The sequence below is a fragment of the Bactrocera tryoni genome, chromosome 3 (genome assembly GCF_016617805.1).
Source record: "Bactrocera tryoni isolate S06 chromosome 3, CSIRO_BtryS06_freeze2, whole genome shotgun sequence".
Lineage (NCBI taxonomy): Eukaryota > Metazoa > Arthropoda > Insecta > Diptera > Tephritidae > Bactrocera > Bactrocera tryoni.
The window spans coordinates 19,106,113-19,128,794 of NC_052501.1; the positions used below are offsets into that span (position 1 = coordinate 19,106,113).

Sequence of the window (22,682 nt, forward strand, 5' to 3'; positions counted from 1 at the left end):
TCAAACAGTAACTAACTGAAGGCATGCAGTGGCGTTACGTTCCCACCTCCATGAATCCAGCTGACATCCTATCAAAGGGCGCTACACCAAAGGAGCTCCTAAGGTCAAGACTTTGGACGTATGGTCCACAATTTTTGGAAAACGTTGAATCTTCGTGGCCACAACCATGCGCCCTTCATACATATGTCTCTACCAGAAACTCGTCAAAAGGTTTTGCACCTCTCATCTGATAGACTCGACATAACTTTTTCGTTCAAATATATCAACTCGTTCGGAACAATACAGCGTATTTTTGGATACATATACAAATTTATAAAATCGAAAAGATCACTGCTCACAACTACAGATATCCATCATGGGACTCAATTGTTCATACGCCTAGTCCAAAGAGCGAAATTGAGGTCAGAAATCGGCGCCCTGAAGAAGAACAACTTTGTACACACATCAAGTAAAATCGCTTCGTTATCGCCATTTTTGGATGATTTTGGAATTATACGAATTGAAGGTCGTTTAAAGAACTCAACATTAGGCTTTGAGGCACGTCATCCAATGATTCTACCAAAGAGTAATCCATTAACGTCGTCAATAATCACTCATTTTCATCGAAAGTATCACCACGCAGGACCTCAGTCTTTACTTGCATCCATTCGTATGCAATTTTGGCCTATAGGTGGAAGAAAAACTATTGTGAGTGTTCTACGAAAATGTATTATTTGTTGCAGATCAAAACCCCGCCTCGTTGAGCAAATCATGGCTGACTTGCCTAAGGAACGCATCCATGCATCACGGCCCTTTATCGTTACGGGCATAGACTACTGTGGACCATTTTATTTCAAACCCGTAACGCGTAAGAAAGCACCTCAAAAATGCTATGTTAGCGTATTCATTTGCTTCGCCACAAAAGCCGTGTGGATGGAACTGGTGAAAGATCTTTCAACAGGCTCTTTTCTTTATGCACTTAAGCGCTTTATATCTACTCGTGGCATACCAAGTTGCATTTGGTCAGACAATGCTACAAATTTTGTTGGCGCCAAGAACGAGCTGAAGGATTTACGAGAGCTATTTCTTAGTGAAAATCATCGCAATCAAGTTCACGCTTACTGCCTCAATAATGGGATAGATTGGCGTTTTATACCTCCTCGATCACCACATTTTGGTGGCCTGTGGGAGGCAGCAGTAAAAATGGCAAAAAGGCATTTTTATCGGTCCGTTGGTTCGTCACTTCTCGGTTTTGAAGAATTACGTACCTTAGTATGTCAAATATCAGCAGTAATTAATTCAAGACCTCTTGTGCCACTTTCAGAAAATCCAGAAGATCTTAACGTACTGACACCCGGACATTTTCTTGTTGGTGGTCCTCTTTTCGCTATTCCTGAGCCGAACCTCGCGCATCTAAACTGCAATCGTTTAGATCGCTGGCAGCAGATTACCTACATCCAACAGATATTTTGGAAGCGATGGAGTGAAGAATATCTTACTATTCTACAACAACGAGCGAAGTGGCGTAAACCACACCCAAACATTGAAGTCAATGACATCGTATGCATCAAAGACGAAAATTCAGCTCCTCTCAAATGGCCGTTAGCTCGTGTTACAGAAGTTGTCACTGGGACAGACGGGGTCGCAAGAGTAGCCGTTCTTCGTACGTCTACCGGCATGACGCGTCGAGCTATCAACAAACTGTGCGTTTTACCTGTCAATGATTCTTTTGAAAGTCAGACCTTTCAACGGGTGGAGGATGTTCGGAACAGCTCCTTTTACAATGGAACTACCAATAATGAGTAGCATTATTCTTAAGTTATTATTTATACCTACTTAAGTTTTACTAAATTTATATGCACAAATATATTCTACCCAATGTGGTGAGAAAGCATTGTAAATATTTAATATTAATTGTTATCTGGTCACTCTAATTTTGCATATCCACCACGGCATTACTCGTTATTCTAATTCCTTATCTCCCTTTATCCTTTAATATATTTATACATACATACGTGTAAGAACAATTAAGCTTAGCTTTGCCTAAGCCTAGCATCATAGATTGAGTTCGCTTTTTGCATTCGGTGCCTGCACACGCATTATTTTCTAGTTCGTTTCTTATATTCTTTAACTGCAGGCGCAAGGGCATTTCACCTGGTAAACCACCAGCCACGTAACTTTCTATTCGTTGTATTATATATATTTATATTAATAAATAATTTGTAAATATATATCGTCGTTGTTTTAAATCGCGATTCAAAGCTATCAAAAAAGCTTGGTAGCTCAACAGAAGCCATATGTGTATCTAAATGTCCTTAAGTCTTACCAAATAGATTTCTATAGCGACAAAAGAGATACATATGTACATATGTATGTATATTGTCACCTAAAATTTAAAATAAACTAACATCACTTTTCATAAGTTTGCAGGCGGTGGAAAAACATTACCACTAATTTTGAAACAGAATTTGAGTTTTGGTTATAAAATGGTTACATATGGTTAGCGTACACTCACAAAAAAACTTAAGTGTTGGTTATAAAATGGTTATATATTGGTTATCGTAAACCAATAACAAAAGTTGAGTTTTGATTATGAAATGGTTATATATCGGTTATTATATATTTTCTTCTTTTGCAGTTTAGGTGACGATATACACTTCAAAAAAATTTTAAAAATTTAATTTTTTTTCATTATTATTTATTTAAAAAAAATTTAGTGCGACAAAGCTTTAAAATCAATGATTAGTAAAATTTTCGTATGAAATTGTAAGCATTTTACACATTTATTTTAATATACGTACGCATATAATAGTTGTAATAATAATAATTGTTAATATATTAATGTCGTTTGCCTTTAATAACCATATTTTCGGAAGCGCCCAAGTTGGGATCTATATTTGTTGCCGCTGCTGTGCCATCTGAGTCATTGCATAGATCCGTGGTACAGCTGCGATAATAGGTTTTAAAAGTCGAATCGGTTTTTACGGCATTCAAGTACTAGAAAAAATGTGGTATGTTAATTATTATACTAAAAATTTTTCATAAAAAAATAGTGATGCGATCTGAATAATTTTTGCGGAGATTGCAGAGCAGAATAGTGATAGTAGAGAGAACTTCGTGATGATAGTTTATCAAGTAAAAAAGTTGTCTCTACAACGATTTGAGCTTAATCGCTGAATTTGTATGTCAGCTGTAACCTTTAGCTCGCCGATATCGGTATTTTCAACAAATTTGCAGCTTCTTGACGATAAAAAGGCAAGTGCAGAAGTTCAGATCGATATCTCAAAAACTAAGGGACTAGTTCGCGTGTATACAGACGGATTCCCGTCTGTATTAAAAGAGAGGCTATAAAAAACAAATGTTCCCCGTTCACTTAATTATATTGCGGAAGCATTTGACAGACCACACTAAGGAGATTATGAGCCCTTCGAAAAATTTGATCCATAAACAGGCTGTATGAAAGATAGTAATTTAATTCCTTTTCCATACTCACAGAATAAATTATCCTACATAGGTTGCCTTCTATATTTCCGGATTTGGCTATCCTAGTTTCGGAATCTAGCAACTCACAACGTTATCGTAAAGTTTGACATTTTCGATGTTATACATACGCAACGCGTTTTGAAATACGAGCGCTATTTGTGTTGTTTACAGTAACTTAAAATATTCAGCTCGGTCGAAAAATAAAAATAAATCGCGAACATTTTCTCGCAATTATTTTTTACAATTTTCGACTTGTATTAATTCAGCAAAAGCGCATTGATGAATTTAATTCAGTTTTTGGCGATGAAGTCCTATCCACTGTTTATAGATGGTATGGCGAATTTTGTGAAAGTCGTCCAAAATCAGTTGTTGTTTCGGGAACTATTGATGCTACGCCCAAATTTATATTACTACATCCTAAACTTAGTACATTGCAAGATGATCATGTGATTTATCGTCAGATTGAGAAGATATACACTAAAAAAAAGGATCCGCGTCGATTGGTTGAGAGAAATGTTAAAAATATACGACTACGATACTTAGAAACTTCTTCTTTACGCTTACGCGGTTATAGCCGAGTTTACAACAGCGCGCCAGTCGCCCTTTTTTGCTACTTGGCGTCAATTGGAGATTCCAAGCGAAATCAGGTCCTTCTCCACCTAGTCTTTCCAACGCAGTGTTTACATATCTCATACAGCTCATCTTTTCATCAAATGCGATATTCGCCATTGCCAACGCGCAAGGGACCATAAATCTTTCGCAGAACCTTTCTTTCGAAAACTCGACTCTTCAGATGTTGTCATCGTCCATACCTCTGCACCATAGAACAGGACGGGAATAATGAGTGGCTCATACAGTTTGGTTTTTGTTCGCCGTGAGAAGACTTTACTTCGCAATCTCTTTGGATTTCCAGGCTGACATTGTTGGTGGTGTTGATATTGGTTCCAAGATAGACGAAATTATCTACGACTTCGAAGTTATGGCTGTAAACAGTGACGTGGTAGCTAAGTCGCGAGTGCGATAACTGTTTGTCTGATGACAGGAGATATTTTGTCTTGCCCCCTTAAGGGCGATATAGCGATGTAAATATTTTCTTTTGTTCCTTATTCCCGAAAAATAAAAGGCAACCTTCGTAGTCAGGCTTTGTTTAGGGTGCTAGACTACCTTAACCCCTTTATTTAAACGTCGAATATAGTTTTTATTTTGACAAGCGGTTTGACAGCTATTTCTCTAGGAATTTCCACAACTTAAATCGCTTTGAACTGATTGAAATCACATCATTTTTATAAAAAACTCTGCACGACATATTCGAAATGGTCATTTAAATCCTTTACCATATGTTTGTCGTCAAAAGTGAAATATTACTCACCAGCGGCTTATCCAAGCATTCGCGTATAAAGGATATCACTTTGCCAGATGGTCGCTGTAAAAATGTGAAAAAAAAAATTATGAATTATTGTTGCTATGAATTTAATAAGCCAAAAGCTTAAATAAGCTTAAGGCTTGATTTAATTTTTTACCGTCAGCAATCATGATTATTTTATTGTTATAAAAGTCAGACACATAAATTATTATTAAAGTTACAATTATGCAATCGAAATTTGCTAAAATACATTTTTTTCTAGTATTGAAACCACATCATTATAAAATCTTATAGTCATACTATATTCACACCAACCTATTAAAAATTAAAAATACTAAATTATACAACAACAAAATATAATTTTCAAAAATCCGCGCGTGTTATTATTTGCATGGCTTCCGACTGGGTTTGACAACTGCCGCACTCGTGTAAGCTGCTGCGCGTGTCGCATTAACAATGTCCACTAGAATTTGGCAATTGGCAGCCAAAAGCGCGGTTTTGAGGCTGACAGCTTGTTATCTTTGTGGTTTGGCTAAGCACATAAATCGCTGCATTAATTAGCATATTAAAGCTGTGTATGGAAATTGTAGCAACAGATATTTATATTAAAATGAAATATCACTAAAAGCGTAGGTGTTCCGTAGTACGAAGCAAGCAAAGGTTGAGAACTGTAGTCACATTGATGTAGTTGCTGTCATAGGCCGGGAAGTGAAGTTGCTACTTTTTACTTTTAATTACAACTACTGTTATATGTGGGCTGTTATTTAATCCTGCTAATGTATATATAAAAACTGTTTGTGTTTCGAAAAAATATGCTTCGTTAAGTTTTTAAGCCGATTACATAATTTATATTTATTTTTCCGTATTTTATAGTTATTGGCAGAATGAAAAAAATGCATTTGCTGTTTTTATTCAACCAAACAAAGCTGAAATTTATAATAGGTGACATCAGCATAATATTCCTTTGCTTTCAACAACGGTATCAAAGTCGCTTCTTCCCTTTCTGTTCCTTTCAACTATTTTAACACCATTTTAACTTTTTTTGAAAAAGTAAATTTTTTAATTTTTTTGGATATTTCTATAGTCCTCACCTTTGAAGGTAACATTTTAAAGTTTTAGATGAATATTAAAATTGCATGCTTCTGAAGTGTAGCCACTCAGTTCAAGCAACTCCACGAGGTTACTTTCAAAAGACTTTATACTTCTGCGTGTTTCGTATATAGCTCTCTATAACGTGGTCTGTAAGTTTTTTGATCTAATCAAAAATCTCTAAAAACAACCAAAATTTTAGGTATAATTCAATCTTTTTAAATCTTAAATTCTTTAAATCTTATTTTCTTTACCTTCGATTATTGTACGGAAAATATCATCTTGAGAGACTTTTCGTGTTAAGTTTTACTTAGGATGTCGAAATTTTTCTCTTAAAAAATATTACTTTGTGTTGCTTAAGTTTGTGGTGGTTAGTTATATACATTTAAAATATTGAAACAATTGATATAAAATTTTGTTTTAATTTCCAAAATTTTTGTGTTTCAATTTGACCTATATTTGGCACATCTCACATCTGCCCAGTAGCTGCAATGTAAAACCGAAATGACTGTTACTATTTGGCAACTGTTTGATACCTGCCATTTCAGCCGTGCGATAGTTGTCATCTAACATCTACATATTAAGGCAGGAAAATATGTTGAATGGGAAAACCTTTCTTCTATATATCCATTAAATTTCGACTTTCTCTTACCACCAGTGTTCCTGAGAAGGAAGTTTCCAGGAAGACAATTCGTTGCAAATTGCAAGTGGTTCCAGTATTGAACTTTATTTACCGCAGAAGCAAATTGAATTATACAATTAAATTTTACAATCAATTACTATCATCTGCTGTAAATATAGTTAAACCGAAACCACTAGCAATTTGCTATGAAATGTCCTTGTGATTTGTCCGCTTCTACAATATACATATATATCTGACACTTCATTCAGACTTTTCAGGACGTTTTCAGGAACACTAGCCTAAATAACAGATTTGTAGCTCACGTATGTTAATACTCAATTATTATTTTAAAGAACGGTTGCCACCTGTCTGAAATTCATTTTTTTTTTCTGAAATTATAAGTGCTTTCTGCATTGAACTTCACTTATCGCAAAATTAAATGTTTTTAGAATATTATAATCACCTTCGAAGAAATTTCCTCCTGAAATATATAACTAGACACCTCGGAAGGGAAGTCATTTTGACCAGAGAATTTAAATGAATAAAAATTAAAAACAAGTAAGGAAGGGAAGAAGAAGGAAGGGCTAACGGAACGTTACGGGTGTAACGGAACTTTTCATACTCTATCAATTTGGCAGAATCACAGCTGGTTAGTTATGTGCGGTCTAGGGCTAGTTTTCACCTGAGTATGTTCATTTTAAGTAGAGAGATACACTGTTTTTAGAAAAATACCCCTTAATTACAAAAAAATACCTTCCAAATTGTCCGATATATCCAGTATAAAGACAACTGGAAGTTCGAAAATCTTTTTTTTTGTGACATATAGGGGATATAGGAAGTATTAATCCGATTCATCCATTTTTAACAAAAGGGTACATCATTATCGAATAAATAATTCCTCCCAATTCCTGTAACATATTTTACAAATAGACCCATATTTTTGGCAAAAAGTCAGCCAAACGCACTAGAGTCCTTATATTAGGTACGTGTTATGTTTATGCAATGATTTTTCCGAATATATGTACATATTGACTGTTGCTTGATTGGTGTACTGGAAAGTGAAATGTTCATATCGAATTTAAATTGCCCTATGTGGGAAGTATTGTGGTTGTAGTCTGATTGCGCTCATTTTCACAGTTAGATATAAAAACGTAAAGATATTGTTATGTACCAAATTTGCCTAAAATTGGTCTAAAAAGTACGAAGATATCGTATTTCATCTAAATGTGGGCGTCACCGATAAGGCCTTCTTGTATGATGCTGACTGTTGGACCTCTGACACATTTAGTTATTCATTTATCTTACTTTTAGTATTTTTAACTAAACCGTTATGTGGAGAGTGCGTGAGGTTATCACTCGATTTCATCCATTTTCGTACCATCGGTTGGGGTTCTTAGAGGATTTGTCCTAGGCAGATTTGATTATAATAGCTTCAATGGTTTACGAGGTTTGTACATTAAACCTATTAGAGGACTGAGCCACGACCATTTTTTTTTAATTTTTTGTCCACAGGTAGCCCTCGCTACTGTATTCTTCTTTTTTGTTTTAATTTACTGTTTAGTTATGCCATTCAATTCATATAATAGCCCGAAATAAATTTTGAGCTTTGAGGTGGCAGTAACAAAAGTGAAGATGTCTCCTTCAAAGGCTGTGTAATTTAAATAAATTAAATTTCAATAAATAATTACACACTAAACAGCTCACAAATTTCATTCATGCCTTCTACCAACATACATATTATATACCATACATATAAAAATTTGCAACTTCATCTTTTCTCATCTGTGTTAATTGCTTTGACATTAAAAATTCAATACATATTTGTATACATATGTTTATGTACGTATAACGGTACAGGCACAAATATGCTCACAGCGCTTATATTTCCGCGTAGAACAAATTGCATTTATCATATCCGCCACAAGCATGTTCCTTAAACAAAGCGAAAACAAAGTTCGCGCTGCGCGAACACATGTGCCACATGTCAAGTGGCTGCCACCGCCTGTGCTGCAAAAAGTTGTGCCACACCATTTGCCTTGCTGCACATGCAAACAGTGAGCGCAAAAGTTTGCTTTCATGTTTTCGCATTTGGAAAAATTTCGCTTAGTAAATAGTACTTATTCTGTGTTCGGAGTCGGGTGTGCGACGTTGATGTATTGGTTACTAATGAACGAACTGTAATTGACGCGAGGAAACAAGTAATTACCGCACAGTGTTAAATATACACATAAATACATGCATACATGTATACATGTATGTCTGAGTATTTTTATGAATATGTAATTTGTATATATGCTAAGCTTCAGTTGTGGTGCGCCCACACATAAAGCCAGCGCTGACAAACCATTGCAGGTGCAAAAATTGCTGGAGAGTGTTTTACGATGTCGCAGCTTTTTTGCGCACAACTCTCATTTCCGCTGCGCTGTAATTTTTGCTTTTGACTTTATTTACTTGTTGAAATTGTTGCTGGCTGTGTGTTTTACTTTCATCGACTAAATTGTTTCCAGTGTTATTTTATTCCACTTTAACTCATTTCCTGCTTGGCTTGCGAGGCTAAGTGTAGCTCACTTTACATACAGATCTGCTTCCGCTGACAAAGGCGAACATTAAAGTGCGCTTTTGAAGCGAAAATAAATTTTGAGATTCACTAAAGGAAGTTGTGCGCTGCTTTTTTCCCATTCCCTGCTCACAAAATCTGCTGTACAACCGGAAGCTGCAGTAATTTCACTATTTATTTAGTTATATTTGTTGGAATAAATAAATTGTGGCACAAATATAAAAAATTTGCACAACTGGTTAGTCGAAAATGCCCATATAGGCCTAAATGGTATGCCATCTGTAAGAAAGTTAATGAGGGAGATCGTAAGCGATTAAAATCGGCTCAGCACAACGGCTAAAATTGCCAGTCTTTAAGAGGCGAAGCTTTTCATCATATATGAAATCATTGTTAGAATTAGTAATGGTCAACAAAAAAATTATTTCTCTAATACATTCACTATCAAATTTGACTTGGATTGGTCCATTTAAACTGCATACGTACATACTCCGCTAAAAATCAGAAAATTATTATATAAAGATCCATCACTTACTTTATTATTGTTTCAAGAAAATATATCAGATACACCGACCAAAATAATATAGATATAATAGGGAAAGTTTTAGAGCCGTCGCTAATATTGCAGTGATTTGCTTATTAGATTAGTTGGCACTAGATTTTTTGGATTACAGGGAATTACTCAACTCATCAACTCACGGACATACATATACAGTAATCGCCAATCTAGTACGGTATAACTTGATTTACTCCTAAGCTTAATCGCCTTGTAAATTTCGTTCCGCCTTATATTACTTTGTCTAAGTCGTAAAGGAAATATTATTATTTATTGCTGTAACCACATATGTTGATTCATCACTTTAACAACCGGTTACAGTAGAGTTGCTTAACTTTTTTTTCCCAAAACCGCATGCAAGTTGTCAAAATTGTATGGAGCAGGGTGAGGCGGAAAAATCTAGGCACTTTACTCTCAATTGTCCAGCCTTTGCAAGACTGAGGTTGAAACTTCTCTGCAGTCTTAACTTCGTCGAAGCAGGAGTCATTGCTGAAGCTATGGCATTAGCCGTCTGAACATATATGTGATAACCTCAAAGCGTTTTGTCAATTTGTGAGATTCTTATTATCAATTATATAGGAGTTTTAAGAGGTGTTCTGAGCTGATTAAGTGAGATCCTTGTCAGAAACGACTTCTTTACACAACCCAACCTTCTCAAAAATATATTTTATAATATGCTATCTTTATTAAAACTAATAATTTCAGTTAGATCCGAAAATTTTTTTAGAGCTTGTAACGTTGCCGTATCTTTAAACAATAATTCATATAATATCTTGTCAAATAAAATACATAGTTTTCCTCACAATAATATAATTTTGATCCTTCAGTTTGCAGCTATATGCTGCATAATACGATATCGATATTGACGGTTTTGATTTTTGGGGATAAAAGAATACTGAGTGACTTGTTGGTTTACGAGTATAGTATATAGACATATCGACGCACAGACGGACAGACGGACAGACATAACCGACTGGAAATTATAAATAAAATGCAAAATATTGAATGCTTCATATTCTTCATTAATATTCTATCATTCTTCATATATATTTACTTTTTCGGCTTCAGAGTAATACCCACCAGATGTAATACACTTAACGATTTTTTCAGCCCTCGATACACTTTTCATAAGCACTTTTTGAAATGACGTTTAGCTCCTTCAGCGAATTTTGTTTTATTTCTTCGATCTGCTGAAAACGGCTTCCACGAAGCGGCAATTTCAGTTTTGGTAACAAGCAAATATCACACAGAACCGAATCTGCTGAATACGGTGGTTGACCGATGGTATTCATTGCGTTTTTAGTTCTAGACTCGGTCACAATCGTGGCTCGATACTTCTAGTACATTATTATCGTTTAAAGTTCGTGAATTGTTCTTCTACAATTCCGGCCAAAAGAAACCAGTTATTGAACGACTATCCTTCCAGAACAAATAATAGATGCACCAAAGCACGAATATCGAAAATACACAATGAGTATCATCTTGATTTTTGAGCGGCTTTGAAGTGACTTTTTTTGGTTTCGACTCGTTATTTCACCTCAATTCCGATGATCATTGACTTGTGTGTATGTCATACTCATACACCAATATCTCATCGGCAGTTAAATTGAATTAATTCAGCTTGGGGACGAATCGAGCAAGAACGCGTTTCATACCGAAAATACCCACCAAAAACATTCGAACGGCCTCGAAAGAAATGTTGAGTTCTCCTGCGATTTCTCTACCACTTGCTTGACGATTTTCAAACACCATATCCATCACTTTTTATTATTTTTTAAATACTAAATGTACTCACTTTCTTAATATATGTATGTATGCTCACTTTTTTGTTTTACGAGGTTTATCCCTAGATATAAACACAATCAATATCTTTCTGAGGCCCTATTCTCTATCTACATATGTAGATTCGAAAGTGTATTCTATTCGAAATTCGGATTTATCTTATAATTATGCGAAAGTTGTACCAGTCTGTGCCAGAATAATTACATAGATACTTATGTACATTTTTCGATTTTGCTTACTACAGTTCAAAAGCTAAAGAATATTTTATTCGAAAATAGCATTGAATATGGGAAAATTAAGTTACTGAATACAAAAAATCCGAATTCGACATAATGGAGTCCCTGATTTGAATGTCGTTTGAGAAAAGGTGGTAAAGCTTCTAGTAAAAGTAAAATTTTTGTTAATTAAGTAATTTTTATTTAAAATTATATGTACGGCATTCATGTCATTTGTAATACTCACCACCGATTCCTGACGCATTATCGTACAATACTTCTTTGTACAATCAGTGATTCGTGTAGAATTAGCATCCATTAGACATGTCTTATCCGAATATTCTTGCAAATAAGTGCAAGTGAAGCAGCGCAGGCCAGAAACTGACAAATAGTATAATTTAAAGAAAATAAATAATATAAATTATAGAGATAAGGAGAGATAAAAAGTGTGAAAAAATTGAGGTATTCGTCAGCTGAGTTTAGAACTGATTTAAGGGCATTCTGGATATGTTTTCCGAACAAAGCCAGAGATGAGGTTAAGTTGCACACAAAAAACGATTTGTATTTATATAATTTTGCATTATAATGTCGTTTAACAAGAAAATGAATTAACTGATACTCTTTTAATTATACAAATAGTTAAAATAATGGGATTCTAAAACCAAAAACAAAAATTCTAAAAATACAGAATGACTTGCCATGGCTCAATAGCTTTTAAGGCTTACCTAATTTAACCCAGCAATATAATTTTCTAGTCAAAAAACGCACTTTAAAAATGGACTCAACTTCCTTACCAGCAGTTCAGCTTTTGTTCTGCCTACTGCAACTCGTCTTCTTCACCCTTATTAGCTTCAACTCTCTTCTGCACTTCATTTATTTATTATCTTCACCGTCATACGAAAAATAAATTAACGAGGACGCTTAATATTGTTTTATTTTGAATATAAATTTTAATCAACTGACGAGCAGAAATAAAAGTCAAAATATTTTTAAATTAAATTTGTGGCCACCGAAATAGACAGATGGCCCCACATCAAGAGAGACGACAATTTTTTTTCATTAATTTATTTCTTTCAAATAAAACTAATCTACGTGATTCTTGGCAGCCACAGCGACTGCAACAGCGACAACACAATACTAAGAACAACAATAATGCTAACGAAAAACAAACATCTAAACATAAACAAACACACTCAAGCTAAAAGCGCCAACTGCCGACCGAAAAAGACGTGAAACATTTGCCAAGTTACGCGCGGCCTCGTTATCGTGGCTGATGGTGTAATAACAATGACGTCAATGCGTAAGCGGACGGACAAAGAAGTTGGCAAGCGATGGCGTTGGACCAGAGGCCACACGAATGAACGCCGCCGTGGATGCAAAATAGACCCACACACACACACATAGGCATGTGTGTATTTATAGTAGTGTTGATGCATCGCTGTTGAGGCTGCAGCGTTTGAGATTGCCAAGAAGGTTGGCCGCGCTCGCGTCATGCTTTTCGGTTTAAAACGCCACAAGAAAAGAAATTAAATAATAAAATTTCAAATAGAGGAATTGTTAATAAACAAGTTCTAATAAAAATTGAAAATTTAGTGTGCTGCTATTAAGTTTACAATGTACATACGTACATATATTTTTAAAGGGTAAGGCCAGTCAGTATAGGATTTAAAATTTTTTCTGCACATTTAAGGTCCCAAAAATATATATTAAATAAAATAGAAAAAGCCATTCCTTCCAGTTAGTCATGTTAAGGATGTAAACAAGTTTTTCTAGAAACTGTAACTAATTTTCTAGATCATGTTGGCACTAAAATTTGTACTGAACAGGATTATAGTAAGTTTGTCATGAAGTTTTTAATACCCAGAAAAGAACGTCGAAGACCCTTTAAGTATATAGAGGGTTTTCAGTAGGGATCTATAAAAGTAGACCGTTAGGAACAGCAAACGACACCATATTTTTTCGCGTTCTTTTGACATTTCTCTTTGGTAAGGTTTGCCATTTCTTCATCGAAAGATATACGATCCACAACGAGTGGAAATTATTAAAATTTACTTCCGCAATTCGGAGCCAGTGGCCTCAACTTTAAAAGCGCTATGTTCAAATTATGGTCGTCATAATTGTCCTGTCAGATCAACAATTTAATGCCTAGTGGTAAAATTTGAAACCACAAGCACAATACAAAATGTTCCCGTGCCAGTGAAATAAAGAAGTGCTCGTAGTGTCGAGAATATTGCTGCCACTGGCGCATCAAATGAGGAAGACAAAATCAGTCTCTCACACTTCGTTCACAAGCGTTGGACATCTTTGTGACGTCGTTGTGGCGAAGACAAGATCAAATTGACGGAAAACTGAAGACGCGTGACCACCAGAATCGTCGTAAATCAATTTCACCGAAAAATCATCAGAATTTCTGCCTGACCAATAACGCATATTTTGCTTCTTGACGAAGCCATTTAGCCAAGAATTAGTCTCATCGCTCGTAATTCATGGGTCATTGTTGGATGATATGGACTTGGACAATATGTGGTTTCAACAAGACGGCGCCACAAGCCACACAGCGAATGTCACAATCGATTTATTGAAAGTTTGGTGAACGTGTTATCTCACGAAGTGGCCCAGTCAATTGGCCGCCTCGGTCGTACGATTTGACGTCGTTAGACTATTTCCTGTAGAGCTACTTCAAGTCTATAGTCTATGCGAAAAAGCCAGCGACGATTGATGAAGTTCGTACGAACATCGAACGTGAAATTGTATTGGCCAATTTATGCTTGAAAACCATCAAAAAGTGGTTTTAGCGTTTGGACTTCTGCAAGCATGCCCGTGGTGCATGTGCCATGCAAAAGAAATCGAGTTCCATACATAATGGCATCAAATGTATTTTCAAAGGAATAAAGAATTTAATTGGCATCAAACAACACATACGTATATTCGAAGTAACACATACACACATACACACTTACATACATATATGCATTTTAGTTATATGTAATTAATAAGAGAGGTGTGTCTCCGAAGCATTTTTCATTTAATTTGATTGGAGTGAACTTTTATTAATTGAAATATCACAGAAAATAGAAATCAAAACAAAAAAGAAAAACAACAAAAGAAAACAGAAAACTAACAAAGAAATAAAAAAAAGAACAGCAAATATAATATTAGTTCCAAATCGAGTGGAACACCCAAATAAACAATGCATAAAAATCACTAAACACTGGCGATAAATTAAAACAACAAACAACGGCGAAGACTACCTCAACGCCAACAACAAAACAACAAATACACATATTGTAGGATTTTATTAGACTTTGATTTTCACGCTAGAGAAACACTCAAAGTGAATTAGTTGCGCTACAGTGTGTTATTATTGCTTATTTTCCGCTAAATATTGCTTTTGCCTTTACACAAGTTTAAGTGCGTGAATTTGTGTGTGACTGCCATATGGCAAGACCACTTCTTGGATATATATATATATATATATATATATAATAAAGATTTAGGTTTTTCCACATTTGCACGATTCTTAGATTTGTGCTGAAAATACATCACGCAGATTGCTTCTGTTGCGGCCGCTTTTGCTGCAAAATGACTTCATGAAAGTGTGAAAATTTCTATTTTTAGCGCTGTATATATATATGTATTTGTGTATATTTACATATGCACACATGTTGTTCTTTACTCTTCAGATGTAAGCATGTTTGAAGTGGCAAGTTTTGTTGCAGTGAACATTTATCATCTTCAGGCCAAGTTCCACTGGGTAAATGTCTTAGTTTTTTTATATAGATATATATTAGTTCTTTACTCTTTGCAATATATAAACTATTATGTTACATTACGTGTAACAAATACTTACAAAAGTTCTGATAATTTTTTGAATTTTTATATCACGTCTATTACATATACGTCTCTTATACAAAAAAAAATATTAACACTGCCAAGACAAGCCGCGATAAACAATGTTTCAAAGCATAATAAGCCTCCTTCTGGCTTAAATTCTCCTCCATGCGGTCAGGAGTTATATTTAAACACCTCTAAACCAATTAATTGACTCTTTATTATTGACATGATCTTTTATAGGCGAGTTACAGAGAGCGCTCACTAAATTAAAATAACGGAATATCGATAATTATCGATCAGTTCCGATTGCTTTAATCAAAACAAGAAATTTTAAAATATCAAAATATCGATAAATTTTTTAATAATTCTAAAATTATGTTTAATCGAATTGATAAAAGTTATGAAAAATTCAATAGCAAAAAAATCTATTGTTTTGCTGAAAAATAAAATGAAATGAAATATCGATTAAATCTTAACGAAAAACCAAAAACTCGTTATTTCGCAATTTCTTCCACTTTTGCGTTAAAATTTATCGACATGTGTACATGTTTAGGTAATTTAAATATGTAAATCGATTATTTTATCGATAACGTAATTTCAAAAATTTTTAATTACTTTAAAATAATATCAAATATTATCAATTGTTTTCGGTAAAGAAATAAAATATCGATAAAGATAACAATCTTTCCCATTATCGTAATTTTTTTAATCAAATGTGATCAATGTAATTCAAATACATATATATCGATAACATAACTCTTAAAAATATCGATTATTTTTGTTAACGTTAAAAATCGATTATTTTTTAAAAACTCTAGACATTTAATTTACTTTAAAATAATAGCAAATATTAACGATTGTTTTCGTTAAAAGAATTAAATATCGACAAATATAAAAAGCTTACCATTTTCTGATTTTTAAAGTTAAAAGTAATGAATATAATTTAGATATGAGTATGACACATAGATATATTTCATCGATAACATAATCCCTAAAAAATCGATTATTTTGTAATCGAAAGAAATATCGATTATTTTTTTAATATTCACAACTTTTAAATTATTTTAAAATAAGAGCAAATATTATTGATTGTTTTCGTTAAGGAATAAAATATCGATTAATATAAAGAGCTTGCCTTTTTCATCATTTTTTGTATAAAAAGTGATGAATACAATTTATGATCACAATTTAGATATGAGTATTATACATACATATGTATATAGTATATGTTATATCGGTAAAATAATCCCTACAAATATCGATTTTAAGAGCCCTAAGTCGAAGCTTCGATTAATGAAAGAATTATTTCGAAAATACTCGCTCTTTGTAAGTTTATAATATATACTATACGTAAAGTTGACCGGAAAATGTAAAAAGAAATAACAATCTTTTCAATAATCTCAATTTATAGTGTCATTACTCAGTCCTTAAGTTAAAAAAAGTTTTCAACTAAAGTCCAATCATTTACATTTACATTGCTTAAACTTAAATATATTTCTTCATGCAACATTGAATATCAGTTTTTCCTTTCTGTTGAAACTCATTACAAATTTCACTGTGCATGGAATTCACCTGAAAATATAGTTGTATTTTTCACAAATTTAATTCATACTATTTCTTTTGTAATTCACACTTATTTATTTATTATTAGGATGAATACGAGATTTTCCACTTACCTTACTATATATATAGACGATAATTTATGCACTCACTCATAACACAAATACAATTAGAAAATACTACGAATGCGCATACCCGGCCCAAACGATTTTCATTGATTCGCATGAAAAGCCGCTGAGTTGTACTTCTGCTTGGAGAATTAGCTGAATTCGTATGCTTTTCGCTCATATTTTCCTCCATTGAATGTATGATACAAATATATGTATGTAAGCATGTTCTTCTGTGTAAGTAGCTTCGTGAGTGACACGTGTGTTACGCATGAAGCGCACACCAATTCACACACAACGTCACAGATCAGAGTGAATTAGCTGAAACCCAAATGACAGCCAAATTTTGATGAAGTGAAAATTATTCAATTTTTTCGCCTTCTTTTTTGGCAACAGCACACATATTGAAGTACAAATGTACGAAATATTGGATAAATTGCGCTGTTACACGGCTGGTTGCCAACTAATTTAGCTTACAAAGAAGCATAAGCTGGATACAGAGACGTTTTTTTATGATTTAAATGTTTGAAGAAAATTTAAAAAGTTTTTTTTTGTTTTTTTTTTTTTTTTGTGTGAATGAAAGCAAAGGACAAACTCATATATAAATATATGCTAAATATACATATGTGTGTATATGTATATAATCTCGCGACTTCAAGTAAAGCAATCAATTTCTTACAAACTCGTTTCTGGGAAACGCAGTGTGTCGTCAAAGCGCCCTCATTCGCGGTGGTTGAAAAAATACTCTGTTGGCAACATTTGAAAAATTCAAAATCACCTATTTTCTGCTTAAATTTAAAAAATTAATTTTTACTTAGAATATTGTGACATTGAAAAATCATATAATTGATGAGTTTTGTGGAGAACAAATATTATAAATATACCTTCTTATGTTGTAAATGCTTTGGGGAAAATAATTTCATAATAACATAAATCAAAAATATATATTAATACTATATATAATTTTAAGTGTCCTAACTTTAATTGTTTATGCATTTCTATATATTTATAAGCCGCACATCTATTTTGTGGATGCTAATCCATTAAGTGATACTCAATATGTATGAAAAAGTTCTCCGGATTATCGATATTTTATTACAGAATTTTTGCATACACATTTATATATAACAGAGAATAACTCAACTCACTGTAATCCTTTGTTAAAATCATCTTTCTGAAAATTCAGAAAGTTAAGTCAGGTTACATTACCGATTTCATATCCACATAAATTAACGACGAAACGTTCTAAGCTCATTATAAATATATCAAGGTTACTAAAATCAATACCAGAAAATTTAAATGTTTGATTGCAAAAAGGGTGCCAAGGTGCTTGAACCTTAGCCTGCTGAAGCGAGATGCTGGGAAAGAAATTGTTGGAAGAATTCCTTTCTTCAGTATTTTAGAAAAACTTGACAAAATCGCTACCAATGGGTGGTGGACCGATCACTTACACTTGCTTAAAAAAAAAAAATCCGGAATCAAAAAAACAAGTCAGAGCCATTTGCACTTAATCGCGTACAGTGGCGCAACCTTGTTGAAACCCCATGCTCCAAAGAGGAGAGACAAGATGGAAAAATATGAGGAAAAACACTCGGGCCGTGACAAGCCAAGCCTATTACTAGAATGAGAAATATACTTCTAAGCGTAAGAAGCTCAGAAAAACGTGGTGCTTCATTCCTGGTCAGAACGCTATTGCGACTGCTCATATGCTGTGTTTTCAACTTTCACCAGCAAAATAGTAATTGAATCTACCCTTTGAAATTGCATCGGAAGGCAAAAACAACACGATAAAGGGGTCGTTATTAAATATTGGGTCGTTCACTAAGTATATCGTTTGATGACAAAAGCTGATTTTATTCCAGCTTTTTTCCAGCAATATTCACACCTAACCATCGTTATATACAATATTTGAACAGATGATTTAATAAGGCTTAAATTTTGTGAAATAGCTTTTGCTTGGTGTCTCAGCGATGATGGAATATTGCAATTACCATTTTCGGCATATTTTACTGCTTTTCATCAAACGGGTAAAAAAGCGATTCAAACAAAGCGAAAATTCTGTGATGTATACGAAGAAGATGTGTTGACCCAACGCCAATGCCAACATTTTTTTCCAACGTCATATAGAGTAAAGTCGTCGGTCGATGCAATTCGTCGAATAACAACTCTTAAGATTGCTAAAGGATTGTTCCCAAGCACATGAAATGTCTATAGCTAATTTTGTAGCTTGACATATGTGTTCCTCATGTTCTTACAGAACGAAATTTGTTTCGCCGCATTATCCATTGTGATTTGCTTATCAAACGTCAAAGTTAAGTTGAGTGATGCATTCAAACAACAGGGGCAAGAATGGATTAATAGAAAAAGTGAAGTGTTCCACCAAGATAAGGCGAAACCTCAAACAAGTTTTATAACACACCAAACGCTTTAGCAGCTTGATTGGGTTGTGGGTCTGGTATACCATATTCTTCAGACTTGGCAATACTACTTGTTCCGCTATATTTAATATTTTTTGAATAGGAGAACCTTTACTTCAAATCAGGATACCAAAACGCTCAAATTAAAAAGTTTCTTAGCAGGATAAAATACAGCTTGAAGAGTTTTGAAGAATATTGCTGCAAAGATAGCTGTCATGAATCCGGAAATTCCCCTTAAAATTGCTTACGCTTTGCTTAAGGTATGTCGACCAGTGCATTTTGATATTCTATAGATCATATGCCAGAATCGGTCAGTTCGGACAACTCTATCACACATCTCGCATACAACCAATCATTCAGATTTTTTTTAAACCCATATTCTCGTAGCAAAGTTGTTCAAAATGACGTAGAATTTTTTCCGCATTCGCAATTTTATAGAAAAAAGGACTTATTCTAATGCCAACAACAATTCATACTAATTCAAGCAACACTGCTTTATTTGAGGGAACAAAATTAGATCTTATCGTACTTTTAATATTTTCTTATATTTGCCTTTCGTGAAAGTGAATACCATCGATCAACCACCGTATTTTCCATATTTGGCGCCAGTGATTTCTTCTTGTTCCCCAAACTGAAACTGCCGCTCCGTGAATCCCGTTTTTAGACGAAAAAAATCTTTTTATAACCTTTTATGCCATAAAGCTACAGCTGTAAATGATATATTATTCAGGTGCACGGACGTTGATTTTATCTTATTTCTATTAAATTTTAACCTAACCTCCGCTTAACTGAGGCATTCTTTTTTAGATAAGAAATCATTGAAGGAACTAATCTGATAATAGCTAGTTTAAAATTACAAACACATGATGTATGTACAATATTCACACATACATGCTTGTAATGCAAAACTACAAGGTCCTTTCCAAAGTAAACAGAACATTTTGAATCTTGCGTCCCCTGGTAGCGCCATCTATATGTCGACTGGTGCGTTAGAATCTGCTATCTTTATCGATTCTAGTGAGAATTTCATGACATTTCATCGATTAAAAGTGAAGTTATTGTGTTTTAAGTGTCATTATGTTTGTGTTATCGGTGCGAAAATGAGCTTCGAACAAAGAGCCAACATTAAATTTTGTTTTAAAATTGTTAAAACTTTCACCGAAACGTTTCAATTGATGAAACAATTTTATGGCATTGATTGCCCATCCCGTAGCAGAGTGCACGAGTGGTTTCAACGTTTCCAAAGTGGTCGCGAGGACATAAATGACGTTCAACATGTGGGCCAATCAAAATCCGTGATCACCGGAAATTCCATCGAAACTGTGCGTGAAATCATCAAAAATCAGCCGAAATCATCATGGAAAATCGTGGAAATGGAATTAAATATCTCCAAAACAACGATTTATCGCATTTTGACCGAACATTTGGGCTTACGAAAGGTGTGTGCACGGTTTGTTCCGCACAACTTGACTGACGACCAAAAGTTGTTCAGACTCCAACATTCGAAGGACATCATTAAAGAGGTCAAGAAGGGCAAAAACTTCCTTTACAATATTGTGACTGGTGACGAAATGTGGTGTTTCCAATATGATCCCAAACCAAAACGCCAGAGTGCTGAATGGAAGGCAAGCGCCGAGCCAAAAACCAAAAAATCGCGCATGGAGAAGTCAAAAGTGGTGGCAATGCTGATTTGTTTTTATGATTCCAAGGACATTGTTCATAAAGAATTTGTTCTACGCGGCCAAAACGTTAATGCTGTATTCTAGCTTGGAGCGTTGAAGCATTTGGTGCGCCACAACCGATTATTTGACCAAAAATCACATTTTAACCATTAACTACTCCCCGTATTCACCAGAAATGGCACCGTGGGCCTTCTTCCTTTTCGGAAAAATGCATTTGCCCATGAAAGGAAAGCGTTATGCAGACGTAGAGGCCATTCAAACGGCTTGCACCGGCATACTGGCGGCCCTACCGGCTAACGAGTTAAAACACTCGTTCGACATGCTTTTGGACCGTGCAAAAAGCTGTATTGAAGCAGAAGGAGACTATTTTGAATCAAATAAATTGATTTTGCCGAAAAAAAACATTTTCTCTATATTTTTTTGAAAGTCCTGTTTACTTGGAACAAATATTGTATGTACACACCATACAACCACAAATAATCCAGTATTAGCAACTTATCCTTAAATACTTGTATGCTACAAAAGCATAAACATAAAACATTAAATGTTATTACAACCAACAACACCGCACGCTAACGCACTCACCGCTTGTCGTCTGCAACGCCAACAGCATGCTAATCAGAAATAACACGGCGATTACATTGCCAGAACTGCTCCCTGCCTTGCCATACAATTTGGCAATTGCCTTTTGTTTTGACAGCACTTCCGCCGCCGTCGTCGGAGCCATCACTGCGCAACACCTACTTCGTGAAATGTGATGCTGAGCGTTTCGTTGTGGGATTTGTGCCACACTTTCACTCGCTTGTTGCCGCTGTTTGCACCGTATCAAATGCTGCTTTTGTTGCAACACCCAATTGACGTGGACAGACACAACCACTTGGCCCTTACACTTTCAACAACGCACCAACACAGCAAAGCAACGTGACGTTTGCTTTCTATCTGTTATCTGTTGCTTTTGTTTTAGCTTTTCGTATGCTGTATTTTCTTTAGTGATTGCTAACTGTTTGCACGCCTTCAGCGTTGCCTCAGCACTGACACTGACACGAAAATTGACTGTCAACAACATCGATGCAGCGCCGGTGGAGTGCTTGCTGGCTGCCTGCCTGCTTGCCTCCCTGTAGGCTGTTGGCTTACTATCGTCGATAGTTTATCGCACAGCTGTGTTGTTGCAGGTGTTTGTCGATAAAAGGTGGACTGCAGCAGTGTGTTGGTGGAGTATGTGAAGGGGCGGGTCTTTATCATTCATTGTCACAATTTTGTTGCTATTGCAGTGATTTGATCACTTAACGTGCACAAACAAACAAACAGAGTATGTTGTATGTGTGTGTTTGTGTTTGGGTGCATAACATGACATTGTGCGACAGATAAGTGCTAGCAAATAGTCGGAAAGTGTAAACGACAGACAAGACAACATGTCTGTTTGCGATGTTGGGGTTGAC

At 34.8% G+C, this 22,682-nt stretch overlaps 2 protein-coding genes across 3 annotated transcripts in view; one reads left to right on the forward strand and one right to left on the reverse strand.

The window, feature by feature from the left end:
* The window catches only part of LOC120771041, a 239,612-nt gene that overhangs the window by 121,322 nt on the left and 95,608 nt on the right, over positions 1-22,682 (forward strand). The window lies entirely within an intron of this gene.
* LOC120771043 lies at positions 2,705-22,263 on the reverse strand. The gene is made up of 4 exons (XM_040098843.1): positions 21,829-22,263; positions 11,891-12,024; positions 4,832-4,885; positions 2,705-2,976 (listed from the first exon to the last, which is right to left on the reverse strand). Exons 1-4 carry the CDS (start codon positions 21,968-21,970, stop codon positions 2,818-2,820), a joined length of 489 nt encoding a protein of 162 aa, XP_039954777.1. The 5' UTR covers positions 21,971-22,263; the 3' UTR covers positions 2,705-2,817.